Below are 21,925 nucleotides of genomic sequence, written 5' to 3' on the forward strand. Positions count from 1 at the left end.
ATACCGTTACAAAATACATTTATCGATAATTATCGATATCAGTTTAATAAGAATCGATACTAAAAGGGCAACCTATCGGTTAATCGACATTTTCGGAGCAAAACCTATCGGTTAATCGACATTATCGGAGCAAAACCTATCGGTTAATCGACATTTTAAGGCGAAATTATCGATTTTTAAGGCGAATTGAATGCTTGCGGCGAATTCATTTTGAGCTCCGCAGAAGAAGAAGAACGACGTGTTTTTGTTTCGCGCATGAATTTAATTTAATTTAAAATTTAGTTTTGTTTTTGTAAATATATTTCAAACAAGATTCGTGTGTATGTATAGAGATATACATATATGTATATACATATAGCTTAACTAGAAAAACCGTGTATATAGTGTAACATTTTTGTAAATAAACGATTTTTACACCAAACACTAAATTATATTAGCTACACCATAAAAAAAAAAAAAAACAACAAAACTAAATAGCTAAAACAATAAAAAAAATTGTGTGCAGCGAATTGTGAATGTCATGTAACAGTCAAAGCCAATAACAACAACAACAAAAGCAACAACAAACGAAAATTTGTATTCAAAATAAAAACGTGCGTCTTAACTGTATATGTATTTGTGTGAGTGTCAGTGTGTGTCCGTGTGCGTGTGGGTGTTACGAGGCTCCTCTCCTCCCTCTGGTCCTGGACGAATTTACATTAGCTAAGAAATTAAATTTAAGGTGAGTTTTTTTTATACCAACTACAACAACAATAAGAAAAAAACCAAAACCAAAAAAAAAAAAAAAACATTAGCACATTTTGTATGAGACAGAGACAGAAGAAGTGCGCCACAGCGCGAACAGCTGACCCGACCCAGCAGCCAGCGCCTCTTCGCTCTCTCACTCTTGCTCTCACTCTCTCTGTGTCGTTGTGTCTCGCTCTCGCTCTCTCTCCTGCTTGTCGCATTTGGCGCTTCAAGGGCGATGAACTACTGAATAAATCAAGCAAAAAAAAAAAAAAAGTCCAAAAATTTTACTGCCTAGTTAGTGTGTGTTTTGTGGGCGTGAGTGATAGTAGAAATAACAACAGTTAACAACACACAACTATAATAATATCTGATTTCTAATGGAAAATCTGTGATAAGTCCAAAGGCTCAATGCCATTTGCTTGTTATTGCTAAGTTGACGCTGTTGTCGTTGTCGTTGTTGTTGTTGTTACGCTGCTCTTTTTTACTACATCAACTACTATTTTACTTGCAGCCAATCGCCGCCAGGCCCCGATACGCGCGCGTCAAGCAAACAGAGGGAACAACAGCAGCAACAACAACAAAAACTACAGCAGGCAGCAGCAGCATAAAATGACTGTGTGTTTGTAGGGGGGCCCGATGTTGTTCGTATTGTTGCTGTTATTGTGCTTGTATTTGCTATCTCTCAATACAAATACAAAATACTTGTTTGCTCGCTTTATTTTTTTTTAGTTTAGTTTTTTTCTTGTTCTTAAAAAATACTCAGCAGTAAATTGGGTCAATGTTAGGGCATAAACATATTTAGGTACACTCATTCAAGCATTCATTGTGTGTGTGTGTGTGTGTATCCTTTTGGACGACCTGCGGTGACTCAGAGAGATCTACCCTAAAATTGTGAGCCTTGGGAGTTGACCTTATGTATGTAGGTATTTTCGCCCGCTGCAAAACACTAGCTAGGGTAGGGAAACAGAATTAAAGAAGAAGAAGATATTTTCAACCCGCTGGAGGCTGATTATGTCTACATCTGTATGTATCTACAGATCATAATATATTAAGGGTTTTCGACCTTTCTTTCTAACCATTCCTTGATGTGTTCTAAAAACCAAAATATTGTGTAGCCCAAAAAATCAGATTTCTGTGAGACTTTAGCAAACAGTTAAAGTTTCCCTTCTTCTGGATCATATGTATATAAAAACTATAACTTTAAACAAACAACATTGATATCATTTAAGATAATACCTCCGAATGTGCTAAACCTTCGATATTCACCAACAAAAAATCATACGCAGATTCGCCATTGATTTATGGCCAAAAAACGAAAAAAAAAAAACAATAAATTATTACATTATAAACTCACAAAAACTGGTTTAAAATGAATAACTTAATAATTGTTGATCCACATTACGGTGATAACTCGCCGAACAAAACCGCCTGTGATCCTCTTAAGCAGACCAAAAAAAAAATTGGCTATGGTTGCTATATGAACTATTTTGTTTTAGACCAGTGACTTCATATTGCGGCCTAAATATTTAATCGACCATAATATTAAAAAACCAAAACACTCCAAAACAAACAATTATCTTAATTAAAACGCATATTTATAGTGGAAAAGTATTATATTAATATTTAGTATGACGATATCTGTTAACTAAATCAAAGATATGCCAATTTGCCAGAGTATAAAAACTTCACTCTTATTTTTTATACCACTTTAATTGATAATAAGGTGACACATTTGTTGATTGCTATAATCACAAAGAAGATAACAAAAAAAAGGTTAAAGTAAATACTAAATGGTAAATATTTATGTTTCAATATACATATATAGTATATAGTATGATTCGCTCAGAGTTCAGAACGTTAAAGTCCTTTAATAGAGGGGAGTTCCAGATGAGAGCTTTAATATCTTGGAACGAGAACTCATATTTTCGAATACGTTCGATTCGAACCGTTTTCTGACTGACAAATACCATGAATACATGAATTCATTATCGATTTGAATACATTATAGTATTTATTTAGTTCACATTAAAGTATTGTTGTTTTATAATTTCAGTTTTAAAGTATTTTTTAACCAAAATATTAAAAAAATTACTTAATAGGGTTAACTTAATCCTGAGTTGTTCAGTTTCTCACTTGTCCAGTTGCTCATATTGATAATAACATCGATTTTTTCCCATACTATTCATAATAATTTTTGAGGAAGGAAAACATATTGAGTTGCTTAGTTTAGTGAACAACTCTGTTCTATTCACTCACTCACGAACAGTTAAAATGTGAAATCAATTAAAATCAATTCACTGCTTAATTTTGTTGTCATATGAAATACATTTTTATACGTTCGACGTTGCTAAGGCTGTTCATAGGAAGCTGAAGCTGAAATTTAATATTCTCGATGGATAAAAAACTAGACTTTAAGTCATACAAACAATTCGGGGTCGTTTCCAGTGTTGACACAAAAAACGTCCTACAAAAAACAAAATTCACTTGATATGATTCAATTTGCTTGAAGGGCAATGGACGCGAAATAATCATTGCTGGGCATTCCTATTAGAAAAAGTATTCTGGTTTCAATTTCACTTGAATATCAACAAAATGATTGAATTTGCAGCAGACACAAACACAAACTTCTCCGACCGTTCTCCAATTAAGATTTATTTGCGAAAAAACAACAACAACATCAAAATTATTCATAAAACCAACGCTGAAAGTTTATGACGCATTTGCACAAAAGTCATTAACATTAACATCAGGGTTCCAAAAAATCTTGTTGTTTTTTTTTATATATATTGATTAAATTAATTATTATCTGAACTGAAAAGGCATTTCTCTTTAAATATCAATATTTGATTTGAGCCGCGCCAAATGAAACGCAGCACTTTGAAATTGTGTTAACTCTATTCCTCCATTTGCCGCTGGTGGTTCTGGTTATTGCCATTTGCTTTGATTATTATCAGTTAATAAATAAACGTCCATCAGTGATGTAATTGGGTACACCTTATTGATTAATCGGACGATTATGATTTAATAGCTCTTTAAATAGGCAGTAGGAATGAACAACATCTTGTGGCTTAAAGAAGTGTAAGAAATTGTAATCACTGTGGGAATTGTTTTATATTTTTTTATAGGTTACACATCTGAAAGTAATTGTGGTTTAAGGAATTAATGTTTTAAATGTAATAGTCGGGGCTTTTCTTGAAAAGGCCTTAACTTGAAATCGATTTCGTAGTAATAAATAAGTTTTCGAGTGAAAATCTTTACTAACAAATAACACGGATTTCTTTTGTGATTGGTTGTTAAAGTAATTTATTTATAAATCCAGATTTGGACTCGATAATTTAACACTTGTCTACTTTGTTTTTAAAAGGTTTTATCAGATTAATTTAAAACCTTTATTTGGAAACTTTGTTAGTGTCTTGGATCGGAAAATGATTTGCAGACAGTGTAGAATTTAAGTAAAATTAAAAAAAATACATATTAGACAGCATTTATTTAAATAAACAATTTTCATATGTGCTAAAAGCAAAATCATACAAAGATTTGTTCATGCATTTGATATTTAGTATTTTTAGTATTTGTTTGGAATCTTTGATTTTTGCGTCTTAATCTTTAGCTCTTTTGTTTATTGTTGCTTCCTTATAGAGGGAGAGTGATGGAGGAGGCGGAGGAGGATGTTGTCTTTCTCTCTAATTGAGACGTTTCTGTCTTGATGAGTAAAGCTTGTATGTGTGCGTGTGTGTGTGTGTGTGTGTGGGAGTGTTTGGGGTTTCTCAGGGCCAATGCACTTTATTTTCCTCCCTCTACCAACACAAGCCTCTGCATTATCGATAAGAAACAGCTGTTGCGTGCTAGCATTTCCCCTTGTTTACTATATATGTACATGTGTATGTATGCCAGCATGTTTTGCTTGTAAATTGACAAAAGAGACATCAGCCGACTCATTGTCTGACTGGCAATGGCTTTTGTCTACGCAAAGGAAACAAATAATACCAACCCGAGTCTCTGATGACGATGACAACCTATCTCCCAGTCTAGGGGTTTATCTACCTGCACTTGGCTTTAGGGATCTTAGTGTACTTACTTTTATGACCTGTCTCAACAAAAATTTACCAAATTCCCCTTTAACTCCGCACTCTCCTTGGTCTGTGCGTTCTATGTAAACAATTAAGTGCGTTTTTGTTTTCTAAGAATGTTTTTCCTTAATCGGGAAGCGAACAATTTTCGCCTTCTTTATCTCTCTTTGTCCCTCTCGTCCCCCTCGCTACGACTCTTTAGCAACAGCTGTATATGTGGGTTGAAGGTTTGATTTGTCGTTTTTCTTATCATGATATTCGAGATCCCGCCAGCTTATCTTACTCATGTTATTGTTTTGACTCGGCCGAGGCAGTCAGAGCCAGCCAGACCCAGACCCTTAATTGTTTGTGGTTTTCTGACGCTTCGCTTTGTAGTATAAAACAAATCTTCAAGCAGTGCACACGTCATAAATAAATATGGATCGGCAAATGCCACTAAAGCAATTAATAGTAAACAGATATTTTATCAGCAATTAGCAACAAATAATTAAGGCAACTTGAGTGGCTCTTTTTCGACCATTGCAAGAAGGTAAAACGCAAAACCCTCTTGAATATAGTGAACGAAAAAATAAAACGAAAACAAAAGTAAACAGTCTAACCTCACCTTGAGGGTGTACTAATTGTGTGTGTGTGTGTGTTTTTTTAAAGCCTATAAATAATTCTCTTATTGTTATTTTTAAACTGTTGTGTGAGCCAGGCAGCTGTTTTATTTCACAAACTATTAAAGTCATTATTTGAAAATTGTGACCAAGTGATTTATAACAAAGTAAAGCAGAATTTGTTCTCACATGAATCACCTGGACAAATGGCACGTTTTCCTAAATCGATTCTCGATAGAAACTTAAATGAAAGTGTCAACCGTTTTAATTCTTTTTGCTTCTCTCATCTGACTTTGAAGTCGTGACAAAACCAAAAAAAACCGCACCTTGAGAAGTTCTGCGAAGAAAAGTTAAAAAAACGTTAATTTTTTACAATTCTTGGGTGAGTTCTGAGTTAAATAGTGCTTTAATTTAAATAAAAATCTTTAAAAAATCTTAAAAACTATTTTTTTGATAACTGTTGGAGAATTTTGAATATTATGAAGAATTTTTTGAATGTTTAATCTAATCTTGACTTAATTTACTTTATTTGATTCTTTAGAATAACTAAAGTGACCAAAAATCCTAACAACAATATTTTTCTTTTTGAAATGTACAACAGGTTTGAAATTTTCGATAGTGAATAAGAATAATTTTAAATAAATGAAGAAATATAAGTTTAGTAAATAAAATTCTTTAATACAGTTGAACAGCTGCAAAATAATCAACAAAAGTTCCTAACATTTTCAAGGCTAATAATGAATACTATAATTAAATTTTAGAGAAAATAGTTTTTGTCAACATTTCCATTGATCAAATGTTTTTGTTTTGGGAGCTTTTTTATGTTTTTTGTTAGGCGTAAACAATTACTAAATTATTTACACAATTTCAATAATTGAGCTATGCTCTGCTCTGCTCTGTCTCTTGTCAGTTCTGATCTCAATGAGTGCAAATTGAAAAGCAACTTGTAAAAAAACAAAATAACTTGGACCTCGTGTTCATTTAAATGGAAAGTTCGTACACACACACACAGAGACACCCATTCGTAATTATAAATGTAATTGTTTTCAATACGTTTCAATTACTAGAATTGAATTGAGTTGAAAATTTGTTACAATGTGTGTGTGTGTGTGTGTGTTCTGTAATTTGTTGTTTGTTGGCAACAATTCAGTTTCGTTTAGTTTGTGTTTTTTAATCACAAAACGGTTCAGGAAACGACCTTCAATAACAAGAATTGGGGGCAACAAACGCAACGACGATGAGATGATGAGTTGATGGCGTCGTTTGTATTTTGTCCATGTTATGTTCTTCCTTCTGTTGTTTATATATTTAAATTATAAGGTGTATATTATGGAAATTTGCATATTTAACGCCTACCACCCACTTATAGGGCATATTAAATATTCTATGACTGTTTATTGTTGCCTTAAATATGTTCATTGTGACGTCAAAACAAACTCTAATGTTGGGGCATGGTTGGATTTGAATTAATTGTTTTATTGTTTCAAGTAAATGTCTTAAATGTGTTATAAATAAATCATAAGAGTGATCAAATCTCTTTACACTTTCAAAAGCTCGTTCTACATTCAATCACGTGATCAGATTAAGTATTTTGAAATACAAAATTTGTGTATTTTAAAACTTCAATTATTGTGCTTTTATTTTGTGTTGATTCTCCTTCTTAATGATTCTTTATTTGGGTTACTTTCTCTTTTGGATGAGAACATTTCTACAAAAATATTCATACCACAATACGAGGGTGTGTTTGAAAGTATCTGAAAGAAAGAACAAAATCTATAGACTAGCAAGTTCCTTGGTACTCTTCGGTTGTTTAAACTTGAAACTTGTTATTAACTTTAACTTTTTCCATATCCCTAATGTTAAATATATTAAATACTAGCTGAAGTATGAAAAATTTAGAATTTTCTTAAAACCTTGTCAATTAGCATTAAAATACTTTTTGGTTTATTTTAAAACTTTAAAATGATTCTAAGATGCTGAGATGCTTCTAAGATGATGATTTGATCTTCTAGTTAAGAAGCCATAAAAATGGATTTGCAAATAAAAACATTACAAAGTTTAAGTTAAAAACTTTGTAATATCTACTTTCTTACTTATAAGTAATGTATATTTGACAATCTAACAACAATTTTTGCACTTCTATTTTGCGATTAATGCAAATTTTTTGATGAGCCCTCAAAGTTTATTATTAAAGATTTATAGATTCTGGCACTCTCTCCGCCTTCTCAACATCTTGTTATACAATCCATAGCCCAATCTACAATACAAACATATGTACATATGTATATCCCATTATTATTAACCAACTCAATCAATATCTTGGTGCTTTTCATTTTTCTGCCTTGAGAGTGAAATATATGTACATTAGTATTTATGTATGTATGTGTATGTATGTACGTGTGTACGATTCCCCCATTATTCTTATATCGTTCGGGGAAGCATGACGTCATTGGTTGGTGGGGGAATTGGTGTGAGGATGTAGAGGAAAGTTTCATCATATAGCGCGACAACAACGCAAATTATGAATAAACGAAATGAAAAACAGAAAGCAACAAGAGAGAAAAAGAACACACATATTATTGTTGGAGAACATTCACAAATGTCATGATCCTTGATCATGGCACATAGCGACCGATTGTCCGCCCACTTGGTGGTCTCTATGAGTCATGGGGGAAAACAAAACAAATTGAAAACAAAAAACATCACAAATGGGTTGCTGGGCCATCATAGAATAGAAAACTTTGCGCTTCGATGTTCTGATTTTTTGTGGATTTTGCACTGTGAGCCTGACCGACGAGAGTCTGTTATCGCAATTTCAGTGCTATGCGTTTATAATGACGAAACAAGTTTGGCATTTAGCAGCAAGCGACCGATTACTGGAGGAGGTCCACAGAGATTAGACAAATAGCCCGGCATTGAGAATGCTTACCAGTTTGCACCAGATATATGTATATCAACGCCTTCTCTCAGCCTCAAACAATATGTGGTGTAAAATGCGTGATTGTGTTTGTGTTGTTATAGCTAAAAACAAAGTGGTCTTTAAAAATCTAATAGCCAAACTCAGCATTCGTAGATTCTACAAACTATAAATATTTGTTATTAAACTAAACAATAGGATTTAAAACACAAATTCTTAAATCTTGAATCCAAACAATAGATAACTTTATTTGTAATTCTCAATTAGTTTTGACATTAAAAATATTTAGATCATAAGCAAAGTCTCCTGCTGATTAAACTAGCTAAACAAACAAGCTATAGTATACGACTAATCATTTAGATGTCACACCGTGCGTATACGTATTGTTAATACTAAATGATGGGAAGCAAATAAAGGGCAGTTAATACTAGATGGTCTAGGGCGGCCATGACTATAAATCCGCCACTGTTTGTAGAAAGCATATGGTGCGCAATTTCCTGTTTTCTCAATTCCTCTGTTCCCCCGATATTCGTGAATCACACCTTGTAGCCCTAAACTACATATGTATGTATATACTATATACACATCTCACCTCGACATCTCCCTTCTTCCACCTTCCCCTCCGCCCGCATCCATTTATACTTACCTACATATATTCTGAATAACAAATATTTAAAAACGAAATTCTGCTTCTTTTATTTTCTTTCCCTGACAAATCCAAAAAAAAAACACACATCAAAAATATTTTTCTCTCTTTCTCTTCTTCTTACAGACCATGCATAAGGAAAAAGTTATAAGTACACAAAATGCAAATAAAGCAAACAGCAAAGATCATAAATTAAATGGAACCACAAAAGAAAATAGTGATAAAACAGGTCAGTAAACAACAACTACAACAACAACAACGCACTTTGAAAATGGGGAAACACCCCTAAAAACCCCATTCAATAGACGATACGATCAAAAGTCTGGCCATTCTACACTACAACGATGTTCTTTATGTCTCTGGATTTGATCGATCAACCTAATCGATCAGTAAACAATAACAAAAAACATTGAAAAACATTTTAAGGTCTTTGTCTACACGAATGATTCATTTGTAGAATCGATCAAATTTTTCTAATATCTTTCGACGTCATGATGTTTATATTGTATATATAATGATAATGCATTAGGCTTATAAATATTATTTAAAGGTCATTTAGTGACCGCAAAAGCCATCTGATAATCTCTCACATTACAAAGCGCGAATATTTAATCGAGTACAGTCACCACAAAAGGTCGAATGCACTATTAGCCATAGAAAACCCCTTATCTCTCATCTCATCCCCAAGAAACCCCAAGTACAGTCGCGAATGTTTACTGATTTGTTTTCTCCAGAAACCTATTAATTTATTACAATGATTTAACTGTTGTCAGAGTTTGAGTAGCGCAATTATTATTGAGTCATTTCATATACAAACGACAAAACGAAAAAGAAAACTCGTGGAGATTGTAAACGACAAATGTGTATAGGGGCCCCTTTAACTGCCTGCCTGCCCCTATCTTTGACGTAGAAGATTTCAGTGTTTCCCTGGTTTCTATGCGATCAAAGCACGTTGGTTAGTCCGGGACACGTTTTGCCGGCTTAGCCGCCCGATCACCCCGTGCAAAAAAAAATAATATAATATCAGGAGATTGGTATTCACACAAAATGCTACTCAAAGATAAGATGTGTTGTTTTCGGTGGTGAAGGGAAAAAAAAACAAGAGAAATTAAGTCTCATTTGGCTTGTCTTTTGATTGGTGGATGGCCACGAGGCCTCGTGGACGCATAGTAGAATATATGGAACCAACTGAATTTATGTGTTTGAATACAGACCACTGCCCAGTGATACACTTTGATAAGATATCTGGCTCTCTTACTTGAAGGTCTCGGGATTTAAGTAAGAAGCGAAAAAGCAGTCAAAACATTGCAAATACTTGAAAAGTAATTGGGTTGGGCTTATTAATATTTGTAAGGTACTTGACTTTGGAGTGGGAATTGGGAGACTCAGTGGTCTTAATCTATATATGAATAATATAAATCACAAAAACAGAAAACAGCTGTGGGCAAAATCATATTCTCTCAGATCAGATTTGTTGTGTTTTTTCAGTAGCGAGTAATGCAAAAAATAAGTAAAAAGTGATGAGTACCGAGTAAGCAACAGCGAGAATTCCTAAAAACTTTCAATTAATACAAAAATACGTCCTGTTTTTTCGTTTCATCCCAACAGTTAGTCTTTTAAAAAAGAAGGATGATAGCTGCGAATTCGATTTGGTACCACCCGATGGAGGCTGGGGTTGGTTAGTCCTATTTGGCTCATGTTTGACCAACATTCTCATCCCTGGCACAATTAAAAGCTTTGGCGTTCTATTCGTTGAATTTTTGGAAGCCTTTAAGGTCTCATCGACAAAGGCATCATGGATACCGGCGTTATGTTACTTTCTGTACAGTTCATTGGGTAAGTTTTAAATATACAAACCAGAGAACTTTAAAACTGATTTACCCTTTTTTTCCCCCCTCACAGGACCTGTATCAAGTATACTCTCAGTTAAGTATTCATATCGTACGGTTACTTTGCTTGGAGGCGCATCGGCCTCATTGGGCATGATATTATCATTTTGGGCATCATCCGTTGGATACTTGTATATCAGGTAAATACGCCAACAAAATATGTAAAAAGTTAACTTTCGAATGGCTTTTGAACCAAAGAATGTTTGAAGTAAGATGGGGACTAAATTAATACTTTACGGTCCCTGATTTTCAAAAACTTAAAGAATGTTGTAAGAATTTAAGTGACATATCATATTTTCTTCTTTCAGTTATGGCGTTCTGGTTGGCATTGGCGCCGGGCTCTCCTTTCCGCCCACAGTATACATTGTCACATCGTATTTTGTGAAATATCGCGGTCTGGCCAATGGCCTCTGCATCTCGGGCAGTGCCCTGGGTAGCATTATACTGCCGCCCGTACTCCGTTGGCTTCTGGAAACTTATGGCTATCGTGGCTCTTGCTTGATCATGGGTGGCATCACATTGAATGTCTTTGTGGCTGCCTTGTTCTATGAGCCTGTGGAACAGCATATGATTCGAGTGCCACGTGCTAGCCAAGCATTGGAAGATATACCCGAGGAGGAGGATATTGGCATTGTGATGAAATTCGAGAACGTTGACGAAACGGCTGAAGATCCAGATCAGGTGGGGGAGAGAAACGACTATTGCCTTACAATTCGCCCCCATCTCCGCTGTATTTGCCCGATGATGATAAGCAACAGTTTGTCCGAAGTGCCTCAGCAGCTGTGGTCCAGAATTATACGAAACCCGGTGATGAGTTCCAGCCGAGAACGCGCAAAATAAGCACACCCGTGAGATTGCCACAGAGAAACCAAACCTTCACGCCGGGACAATTGAATTCGCAATCATCTCTTTATGCCGTGCCCGAAGGACGTTCAAGTTCCAATAAACTAACGCTTAGGAATACATCGAGAACGCGCCTGTCAAAGCGTTCACCATCGACGAGCAGCTTCTTGTACGTTAGTACACCATATCATGGAAGCACTCTATCCTTCCAACCCAAAGAATTCTCGTCACATTTATCGCTACGCTCGGCCGGCTCTGGTGCTGGAGGAGACAGAGATGCCACGAGTGGACAAGATGCTATACCGGATTCAGATAAAACGAAAGGTGGCAAAAAGCAGGCATCGGAACGTTCGAAATTCTTTGACCTTAGCCTGCTTAAGGATCCCATGTATTTGGTCATACTCATCTCCAATTCAACCAATGCCATCAGCTACACCAACTTTATCATACTTTTGCCCTCATTTGGTTTGGCAAGAAATTTTGACAAATCCTTGTCGGCATACTTGTTGTCTGTTGTCTCGGCTACCGATTTAATTGGACGTATTGGAGGATCAGCACTATCGGATATGGGCTTTATACCTAAGACATGGTACTTTGTTGGTGGACTATCAGTATCGGGTGTTTCGCTAGCTCTACTACCATTCGCCTATTCGTATAGCCATGTTTGCTTCTGGTGTGCCCTCTTTGGACTCGCTTCCGGCATATATGTGGGCATAACGGCCGTTATTATGGCCGATATGCTGGGCACAGAACGTCTGACCTCATCGTATGGCATCAGTTTGTTTGTCAATGGTCTTCTTCAGTTGGTCGGACCACCCTTGTGCAATGCTTGGGCCGAAGCGGTCAATGATTATAATCCGCTCTTCCATGCCTTGGGTCTGACATTACTTGCCGGCGCGAGTCTGTGGAGTTTTATGCCCTGGATACAGCGACGCAAAGCCAAAGAGGAGGAAAAACTCGAAGCGCAAATCGACGAGGAGGCCATCAATACTTACTAAACATGCAAAATCAACAACAACAAAACGAAAAAATTTATTCATTTATTCGGGGCAGACTACGGCGATTGACGTACAATTATAATTAGTTTTTAGGCTTTAAACAAGAAAAAATGCGTACAAAAAGAAAGAGTGTGAACGAGAAGGACGATGAAATATGAATCATGGGACGGGGGGGGCTTGTGTTTGGGGGGGAACATACATATATGTGTAGAACGTTTGAAACTAAGTGGGTGGGGGGGGAGAAATTTATTCATTCATTTGGAAATTTGTTAATTTGTTTCTTCCAGCAGCTTTTTGTCTAACTGTTAAGTCTTAATTATTATATTGTATAATTACAATTATTGTTTACATCAAATCAAATTATTTATAGCTTAAGCCCATAAAAGATAAAACCACAAAACAAAAAAGTGAGAAAAAAAATGTAAAGTGTGTAGTGAACAACTAAGAAATTATAACTATTTTTTCTATAAATATGCAAAAAGAAAAAAAAAATCAACTAAAAAAAACAATACAAAACAACAAGAAAAACAAAACAAAAAGAAATGCCAAGAAAAACACATAAATTGAACTTGAAGAAATTGTAAATTGTAAAATTGTGTTTATTATTTATTCACGGGAAAGGTTTTATTTAGTTGGATTAGTTAGGGACCTTCTATTAATGGAGAGAAATTGAACTCCCCCCCAAATGGAATGTCCATTATAGAGCTCCTCAAAAAGCTGAGAGAGAACCGAAGTGATTCAGGTTCAGAATGAAGTGACAAATGTTCTTCCAAAATCTTCCAACTCTTTAATTACAAATAAGTATAAACTCTTTCAGAAGCGGTTTTAGGCTTCTATTAGGCCAAAAATAAAGCAATTAAACCTCTTTTCATCCAGTCACTTTCTAATGTAAAATGTTTCAATTCCCAATCGATTTTGAATAATTCAATAACTTTGACTATAACTAACGTATTGAAAGCATATTAACTGGTTAAATATATTTGAAAAGAAATGCAAAATAAGATATCATTTTCGATTCTCGATATACTTATTTAAAATCGAAAACGGTCACGTGCCGGGTTATGCTTTTAACGTTGCTATTTTTCCAATATTTTTTAAAATCTGCACTAAAACGACAAATTTCAAGAACTTAACTAAAGAATCCTCTTCTTAAATCAATCGTATTAAATATAGTTCATTTGTAAAATGAGTTCATCCGTCTTGTAGTTAGGCACTTAAAAATAAGTATACTATTGAAAAAATCTATCACAAAATTTGTTTGTTTTTTTATTTTAATGTTTTTAAAACATTTGCAATTGTGTTGTATATTTTTGGTAATGAAAATCATAACAAGGTATGTATACAAATATATAATGTTTTCACACAAATGAATAATATAATAATATGGATAGTCGTAAATTATTGATAGGAGGTTAATTTAGTTGCCTTTAATCTTTGGCTTCATGAATCCCTTGGCACGTAGATATCGCACAATAAACGGAGCCGATCCCAAGGTAATGCTTATTCGAAGGGGAGCAAACACTTTATGGACAGCATAGGCGACAACGAATGTACTGCCAGTGGCCAATTTCTCTCCAATGGCCGATGACTCAATGCCAAGGTATTCCAAAATGGGCACGAAATTTATGCCGCTGCAATTACAAAATAAATAAGGGAGGTTACCATTAGTATTTGAATGCAAAATAGGTAAAAATAAACTACTAGCTTGTGCTACAACTAAAGTTAGACACATGCAGATGTTTGTAGTGTGCGGGTGTGTTAGTTCTTACCTGTTTACGAGTACATAGAAACCACCCAGCGACATTAATGACAAGCCCACATGGAAAACTACAATGGTGGCACCATACTCTTTAAAGGCACGCTTCAGTTGCTCCTTTTTACTCAAACTCTCTGGCGTTGTGGATGCATCCGTTCGTATGGCTGATGCTTCTGCTGCTGATGGGGTAGTAGATGATGTCGCCCCGCGCTCTGTGCTAAAGTTGCGACGTATGGGAAAGCCTGACATGCAATGAAATGTAATGCAAATGAGGTTTGGCCAAATGTCAAAAGCTACCCAAGCTGCTACCCCAGTTTCTACACAGTTTGCACAACAATTTTTTAGTTTTTACCTACAACTTTAATAAACTTATGGCCTCAAAACAAATTCAAACAGCACTAAAAATCATAAAATTAGATGAATATTTGAAAGTACTTGACAATTTATGAAATTTAAAAGCTTTAAATTTGTGAGAATTTTTCTAGTTTACACCCTAATAAAATATATATACATATTGGATTTGTTCAGAAGACCTAAATTTTATAATCTTAAGTTTTGAAACTCTTTTTTTTAAATTTTAACTATCAAATCGAACCAAATTTATGCTTTCTTTTTTTCATCAACTGAACCGTGTCTAAAAAAGAATACAAAGCCTCAAAATTGGTTAATAATTTTGTCATTTACTCCCTATTGCTGAATACGGTAGAATTTTAGAATTGCCTAACTAAACTACGATTTTAAACTCATTATTTCATTCACTCATTCATTGGTATTCCAGCTGTCACTCACTGCGTATACGTGATAGTCGGCATATGTACTATGTACATATATGCATTAAAAATATATCTCAAAGATTATTACCAAAGTAAGTATTAGTATACGTGACGTATAAGACGAGGCCCAACAAAATGTCCATAAATCTTTTCGTAGGGCGGTCTAAGTTTGGTCATGAAATCTGCTTGCCTTAGTACAATCATTTCATCTTTTATCGATGGAAAGAATTTTCCGTTTAATATATTAATGAAAACTTTTTTGGGTAGCTCTTGGTTCATAAATTTGATCTGCGCCTGCGCCTAACACATGCAACAGGTTATTTATAATGCGAAATGCTGCTCACCTTGACCTCCTCTTCCAGTATTCAAGGTGGCATTCTGATCGTATGTCACCCAATCGGCGCGGGTATTGTCACGCAAGGCACGATAATGTGAACTCTGCATATTCTGTGATGTAAACTTGAATTCCTGGGACCATTGACCACCGGGCATGTTTAAATGTGAGAACTTATGCATTCCTCCAAATGGCTGAGGAACATTGCTCTGCATCACCGAGTTCAAGCTGACAGCACCAAAGCAATCATACGATTGGACATGAGGATCATCCGGGGACAAACCAACTGTGGCACCCTGTGAGCCGCTATAACTATTATCCGTGGTAATGTCAATGGTCGAAATAGGTGCCTGTGCCATTATCACGGTGGCCGAAATATCACGTGAACGTTGGGGCGAGAAGCGTGTGGTCTCTGCGGCGTCCACATTGATGGGCAACGGCAGGGGAGCAGGGTCTACATAGTTCTGGCTGGCGGCTGTTGTGTGAAAAGGTTGAATGGCTAAATAAAAGAAATGGAAATGTTTTTAATATTTAAAATAAAGATGAACATATAGTATAAAGTCTAAAAATTGCGCAGTTTGGCAGGCGACCAGAGGGCAAAATCCAACTTAGTATATGTATGTACATATGTACATAGAGGTACACATTGAATTCAATTGAGTTAAATCTATTTATTATCATCATCATCTCTGCTCTGATTGTCGCCAATTTAATCAGATTAACCTAAGTTGACCTTCTGCACCCTCCACACTGAAGGAGTTGCTTTCCAAGGCCAAAACATTTATAATTACCTGTATATTTCTTAAAATATTGCACCCCACTGCCAGGTAGACGAGCTGCATACAGCAAAGAAACTTTGCCGGTATTAATAAACATCTTATTTTTGTTATATTTCAACAAAACAAATCAAAACGACACTATCACGACGACTAAGCGAAAACAAATAAATAACAATCCGGATAGTTTTGATATTTTAGGGCTGTCAGGTTACATGCATATCGAGCATATAACAAATTTTGCATACAAAAATTTACTGAATTTTTAAAATTTAAGTGTTTTCGAACATTGATTTTATTATGCACTGCTTGATTCTGAAGAGTTTGTAATTGTGATATATTTTAAAACTGTTTATTATCAGACTATGGGCATATCGTTTTTCTTGTGTTAGGGTAGCCCTGTTATGTGCTTATCGTATTTTAGCGTGACCAGATTTCAATACACAGTGTGACCGCGCCTCCTCTATTTACTTTTGTATTTGCACAATTTACGAAGACGATGAAGACGCGTAATTAAAAAGATTAAATTAAATTGCAAATTAATAATTCAAGAGTTGTGGATTAGTTAGCATCGTCAGCGAGCGAGTGCATATTGTGCGGATTTTCATTTCTCTTTGCGGAGAGGTGGAGACCTGCAATGCTGGCGGAGTCAAGTAAAAGTGAAACTCAAGCGGCGGCGGGGTCGGGGTCGTGTTTGTGGTCAAGATATTGCGATCTTTTGGAGAGAAGACCACCAAAACAATAAGCGCCAGACGAGGCGAGGCTAAATTTAGCGTGTGTGTGTTAGTGCACCGGAGAACAAGGAAACCAACAACAACAACATCAAGAACAAGTAAAAACAATAACAGAGTCAGTGGACAACAACGAAACGTACAGCTGCAGCTGCTGTCTGCGCGCGTGTGTGTGTGTGTGTGTTTGTGTGAGCGAGAAGAAAGTGTGCACGTCAGGCGTTGGCCATGTCCAGAATTACGTTGACCACGTTAACACACGGAGCTATCAACAATAGCAGCAACAACGATACACGAACTGGTACCCTGACCCATCTCATGGAGGAGCACCACCACCACCACCATCATCATCATCCTGCTGATGGCGGCGGGGGAGTGGGTGGCATAAATGAGGGTGGCGGCGGTGGTTTCATATCGGATGGAGCTGAGCAACTGCGTCGTCAGGGCAGTCGCCTGCAATCTTCCCGTTTCGCCTGCCTGCGATGCTGCGGCAATTTTCTCACCTATTTGGTGCGACTGCGCAGCACACCCGAGGAGCTGGAGCAACGCTACAAGTCCAAAGAGATTGATAAGTTTCTAGAGAAGGAAAAGCATGCGTTTCGACGGCAGGTAAGACAAATAATTCCAAAAGCAAACAGAAATGGCTTAACTTAAGCGCCAATAAATGTATAACCATATGACTCAGTGCCAGTTAATCATTTTATCATGTGCCGTTAGTTAATGTTTATTTTTGAGATAAAATATTGTAATGTTGTCAAGCATCTGCCTAAACTTGGATTATAAAGATAATCACTTGGACTCACAATTGTTTATAGTTTAAAGTTATTTGTTAGTTTAGTTCCCTTTTGGTTCGGCGTATATAGCAAAAGGAGAGTTGCTAATAAGCTAAATAAACTATATTAAATAAAATAAGTGATAAGAGAAATTATCGACCACAGTCCAAGATCGAGGAAATTACCGAATTGAGGAACTAAAATAAATAAATGACATAAATAATAGTCAAACATAATCTAATATTAGTGAATGTATACATTGGTATAAATATTTCAGAGTTTCAGCTCTCAGATCTTTGCTCTTTTATCCTAAGCAAAAGAAAAACCATATAAACTTCATACTTCATTCTCTACTTTGTGGGTATTCCTGTTTAATTAAATAATTAGCATTAATTTGCTTGTACCCACACACACACACACACACACACACACATACATACATACACAGAGTTCGAGCCGATGCCGATATAGTATATGTATGCTGTGTGCAGACTTACTCACTTATCAAGCATATTTATTTACATATGTATTTTGTTGTATTTCAAGCCCGCATGAGCCGCCTGGTCGGACGGTCAGCTTGGTCAGCTTGTCCGCTGATCCGCCCAGGCAACAATAACAACAACAAAGGCGTCAGCCAAAAATTTTCACTTTCCGCTGTTGGAATTGGGTTTGGCTCTGGCTGTGGCCTTTGGGGTTTTTTTTGATTGTTGCATCATTTAGGCAATCATCAGAAAAAAAGTGTCTTATTCACACAAAAGGCATTCAATTAACACACACAGCACAGCACACGAGTCTCTTTCATTTTCAGTTCAGTTATATGGTCTGTTATTTTCATTTATTTTTTATCGGTCAAGGTTTTAATTAGTTTTATTTTATTGCGCGCAAAAAATCTTGCTCCCGCTAAACACTAACCCACATTCCTGTATTCTAGGTGAAACTCTTGCTTCTGGGCGCTGGAGAATCGGGCAAATCAACGTTTCTCAAACAGATGCGCATCATACACGGTGTTAATTTTGAGCCCGAGCTGTTGCGCGAATACCAACATGTGATATACCAAAATGTTATAAGAGGTACGTAAGGGTATATTTTTTATCAAATTCTCAAACTCATTAAGTTGATGTTTATTTTTATTTCCAGGTATGCAGGTTCTTTTAGATGCCCGCGAAAAATTGGATATCTCTTGGGGCAGCGATGGACGCGAACAGGACGCTAATGAAGCCAAATTAATGGAATGCAATGCAATAGAGGCACTCAAATTTATGGAATATGCACCACTAATAACACGTTTGTGGCAAGATCGAGGCATCCGAAGGGCCTACGAACGACGACGTGAATTTCAAATTGTAAGGTTTTAGCAATTATGTTTAAGTTCCCATAAACTGTTTTTCCATTACGATACAGTTAATTAAATTTAAAGCTTCATTTGAGTTTGAGAGGTTTGCAATTTTTGTTTTAAAACCAAGTTAAAAGGTGTTAAAAAATGTGCTAGAAATGATTTTTAATGTATTTTTTAAGTAATTTACAAGTTCATTTTCATTATACCCTTACTTATGTCAAAAATTTCAATAGTTTTATATTTTACAATGCATTTTCTATGTATTGGATCTGTCTTTCTTGACCATTGATTGATCACCAAAATTTAATTGTTTTTAAGCTGCAACAATATTAATTATAGTTAATTTTCTTTCGTTAGCCTAATAATACGTTAAAGTTAATACCAGCTTTAATTGATATGCATTTTGTTATTGGTATTTCTTTTTGCAGAGCGATTCGGTTAGCTATTTTCTAGACGAAATCGAGCGGCTGGCCAAACCGGATTATGTGCCCACACACAAAGATATACTGCACTGTCGCAAGGCAACTAAAGGTGTCTCTGAGTTTTGCGTTAAAGTACAGGTGAGTTGATTATACATACATCAAGAAATCATATGCAAAATCTTCTATATACATTTTTTTTATTTCCATAGAACATTCCATTTGTGTTTGTCGATGTGGGAGGTCAGCGTACGCAGCGTCTAAAGTGGACCAAATGTTTTGATACATCTGTTACATCGATTATATTCCTTGTCTCTAGTTCGGAATTCGATCAGGTGCTTGCTGAAGACAGGTAAGTGCATATAAAATATGACGAAAGAAATTTGAGTAGTTAAAGTAAATTGTTGTGAACAAAGCTGATTAGAATATTTGTTGTACATATTTACCCAGTGAATGTAATGTACATAAGACATCATTTGCATTTATCCAAGTTTAATCTTTGGATTTTGGATAACAATTTTTTCTAATGAACTCTAAAAAGTTGTTAATCCATTGTAAATTTTTCTGCTCTGCAAAATATTTTTTATAAAAGTTACAGCTTCTGAGTTTGTTTAACAATTTACGATTGTTTAAATGCACCAAGATCTTATGAATTGGTCTAATTATTAAAAAGCCGAATGATGTCATCATATTGTTTAATAAATATATATGTACAATTTTGTTTCCTTTAATTAAAAAACTTCTTTAAAAATGTCCATGTATGTTTGCTTCCTTATTTTTGATAACCTTTTTCTTTATTTTCTTCGCTATCATACATATATTGGGAGACTTCCTTTTCGGGTTCTTGAGCCCCCAAAAATATATATTTTGAACTATAAACAGAAAAAATATTGTTTTTAAAACAATTTTCTGAAATCTTATTATCAATTGTAAAATATAAGTGAGTTAAGATGGACAATATTTAAAATATTCAAAGAAAAAAGTAATAATCTCAAAATAGTGCGAAATATAAGAATATAAATATATAATCATGTATATTTTATAATAATATTTATTTTTTTTGTTTTTGTTGCAGAAAAACCAACCGCCTGGAGGAATCAAAAAATATATTTGATACGATTGTAAATAACAACACCTTTAAAGGCATTTCAATAATATTATTTTTAAACAAAACCGATTTGCTCGAGAAGAAAGTATGCAATCCCGAGACTGATATACGTTGGTACTATCCTCAATATAAGGGCAATCCGCACTCATTGCTCGATGTGCAAAACTTTATATTGCAAATGTTTATGAGTGTGCAACGGAGTACGAGCACAAGTCGGATTTATCATCACTTTACCACTGCCATAGATACGAGAAATATAAATGTGGTGTTCAATTCGGTCAAGGACACGATACTGCAACGGAATCTGAGTGCTCTGATGCTTGCGTAGTGCCGCCTAACCAATTGCCATCCAAAACGAAACAAAAACCAATTGATACTAACCAGATCCAGGAATCTCTGACAAAAACAAAATCAACTATTTATATATATATGAATATGAATTAAAATGAAACGCAAGTGCCAGCAGCTGTCAGGAACGTCCTATTTTTGGCCCCTTACCCAACTCCCCCCTTCCCCCACACACACAATTGTTGTTAACTTTTTAAAATGGTTTAATTATTCATTAATATATACGTATATGCATATATGTATATCATTGTATTTAATTGAATTATTGCTATTATTCTTATATATATAATATTTTTTTTAAGCATTTACATGTATTATGATGTATTTTTATTTATGCATAAATGTATATAATTTATTGTGTATGTGTTCGTGCGCGCGCTTCTCCAGCTAACAATTCAGACTTATATGCTATATACAACTAACTCAAAAATGAAAAGAATTCGGATTATGTATTTTGATATTTATATACAAGCATATAGTACCATATAATATATATATATTATATATATATGTTCTACTGTATTCTTACTACAAAATTTCTACAATTGTAGTTCAAAAGTCGTCTCGTATATACATACTTTAGTTTATACACAAAAAAAAAAAATCAACAAAAAGAAAAAAATGAATGTGTTTGTGAGAGATAGAGCCTAAATTTAAGCAGCGAACTTGTTCTCTTAGAGAACAAAGTCAGCAGTCCGACAAATGTACCAATTAAAGAAAAGAAAGAAATACACCAATTATTAAATATGGAACAAATATCGAATACGAAGAATCAATGAAATAAAGTGAATTATTTACAAAAACAATTAAGTATTTAATAATTTTGAAAATTTAGTTTTTATAAATCGCATAAAATAATATAATTTTCAAATTCTAAAATCTA

The 21,925-nt window shown here is 35.0% G+C and overlaps 3 protein-coding genes across 4 annotated transcripts; 2 read left to right on the forward strand and 1 right to left on the reverse strand.

The window, feature by feature from the left end:
- The first annotated feature begins 214 nt into the window (after positions 1 to 214).
- On the forward strand, positions 215 to 12,833 carry hrm (hermes). The gene is given in 6 exon segments (XM_068294617.1): positions 215 to 721; positions 9,088 to 9,190; positions 10,570 to 10,797; positions 10,864 to 10,990; positions 11,159 to 11,516; positions 11,519 to 12,833. Coding segments are annotated over 5 exon segments (1,986 nt in total). The 5' UTR covers positions 215 to 721; positions 9,088 to 9,090; the 3' UTR covers positions 12,692 to 12,833.
- A 1,099-nt stretch (positions 12,834 to 13,932) lies between these two features.
- Positions 13,933 to 16,582, reverse strand: LOC137580534 (uncharacterized). 2 transcript variants are annotated; one of them, XM_068294618.1, is made up of 4 exons: positions 16,346 to 16,582; positions 15,565 to 16,053; positions 14,461 to 14,689; positions 13,933 to 14,322 (listed from the first exon to the last, which is right to left on the reverse strand). In XM_068294618.1, exons 1-4 carry the CDS (start codon positions 16,428 to 16,430, stop codon positions 14,109 to 14,111), a joined length of 1,017 nt encoding a protein of 338 aa, XP_068150719.1. In that variant the 5' UTR covers positions 16,431 to 16,582; the 3' UTR covers positions 13,933 to 14,108. The 2 variants fall into 2 exon arrangements, with proteins under 2 accessions (XP_068150719.1, XP_068150720.1); XM_068294619.1 differs by lacking the exon at positions 14,461 to 14,689 and having other exon boundaries at positions 14,259 to 14,322; positions 16,346 to 16,564.
- A 211-nt stretch (positions 16,583 to 16,793) lies between these two features.
- Positions 16,794 to 21,848, forward strand: cta (Guanine nucleotide-binding protein subunit alpha cta). Its single transcript, XM_068294361.1, has 6 exons — positions 16,794 to 17,667; positions 18,763 to 18,901; positions 18,969 to 19,174; positions 19,596 to 19,727; positions 19,799 to 19,938; positions 20,662 to 21,848. Exons 1-6 carry the CDS (start codon positions 17,287 to 17,289, stop codon positions 21,020 to 21,022), a joined length of 1,359 nt encoding a protein of 452 aa, XP_068150462.1. The 5' UTR covers positions 16,794 to 17,286; the 3' UTR covers positions 21,023 to 21,848.
- The last annotated feature ends 77 nt before the right edge of the window (positions 21,849 to 21,925 follow it).

This window comes from Drosophila tropicalis, unplaced genomic scaffold (genome assembly GCF_018151085.1).
Source record: "Drosophila tropicalis isolate 14030-0801.00 unplaced genomic scaffold, ASM1815108v1 contig_845, whole genome shotgun sequence".
Lineage (NCBI taxonomy): Eukaryota > Metazoa > Arthropoda > Insecta > Diptera > Drosophilidae > Drosophila > Drosophila tropicalis.

Bases quoted from the DNA above. Each gene is read 5' to 3' on its own strand.
- cta (XM_068294361.1), top strand. From the start codon at position 17,287: ATGTCCAGAATTACGTTGACCACGTTAACACACGGAGCTATCAACAAT. The intron at 19,175-19,595 runs GTAAGGTTTTAG...TTCTTTTTGCAG, and splicing joins GACGACGTGAATTTCAAATT to AGCGATTCGGTTAGCTATTT. The intron at 19,728-19,798 runs GTGAGTTGATTA...TTATTTCCATAG, and splicing joins AGTTTTGCGTTAAAGTACAG to AACATTCCATTTGTGTTTGT.
- LOC137580534 (XM_068294618.1), bottom strand. From the start codon at position 16,430: ATGTTTATTAATACCGGCAAAGTTTCTTTGCTGTATGCAGCTCGTCTA. The intron at 14,690-15,564 runs GTGAGCAGCATT...ATTGCATGTCAG, and splicing joins TACTGGAAGAGGAGGTCAAG to GCTTTCCCATACGTCGCAAC. The intron at 14,323-14,460 runs GTAAGAACTAAC...TTGTAATTGCAG, and splicing joins TTCTATGTACTCGTAAACAG to CGGCATAAATTTCGTGCCCA.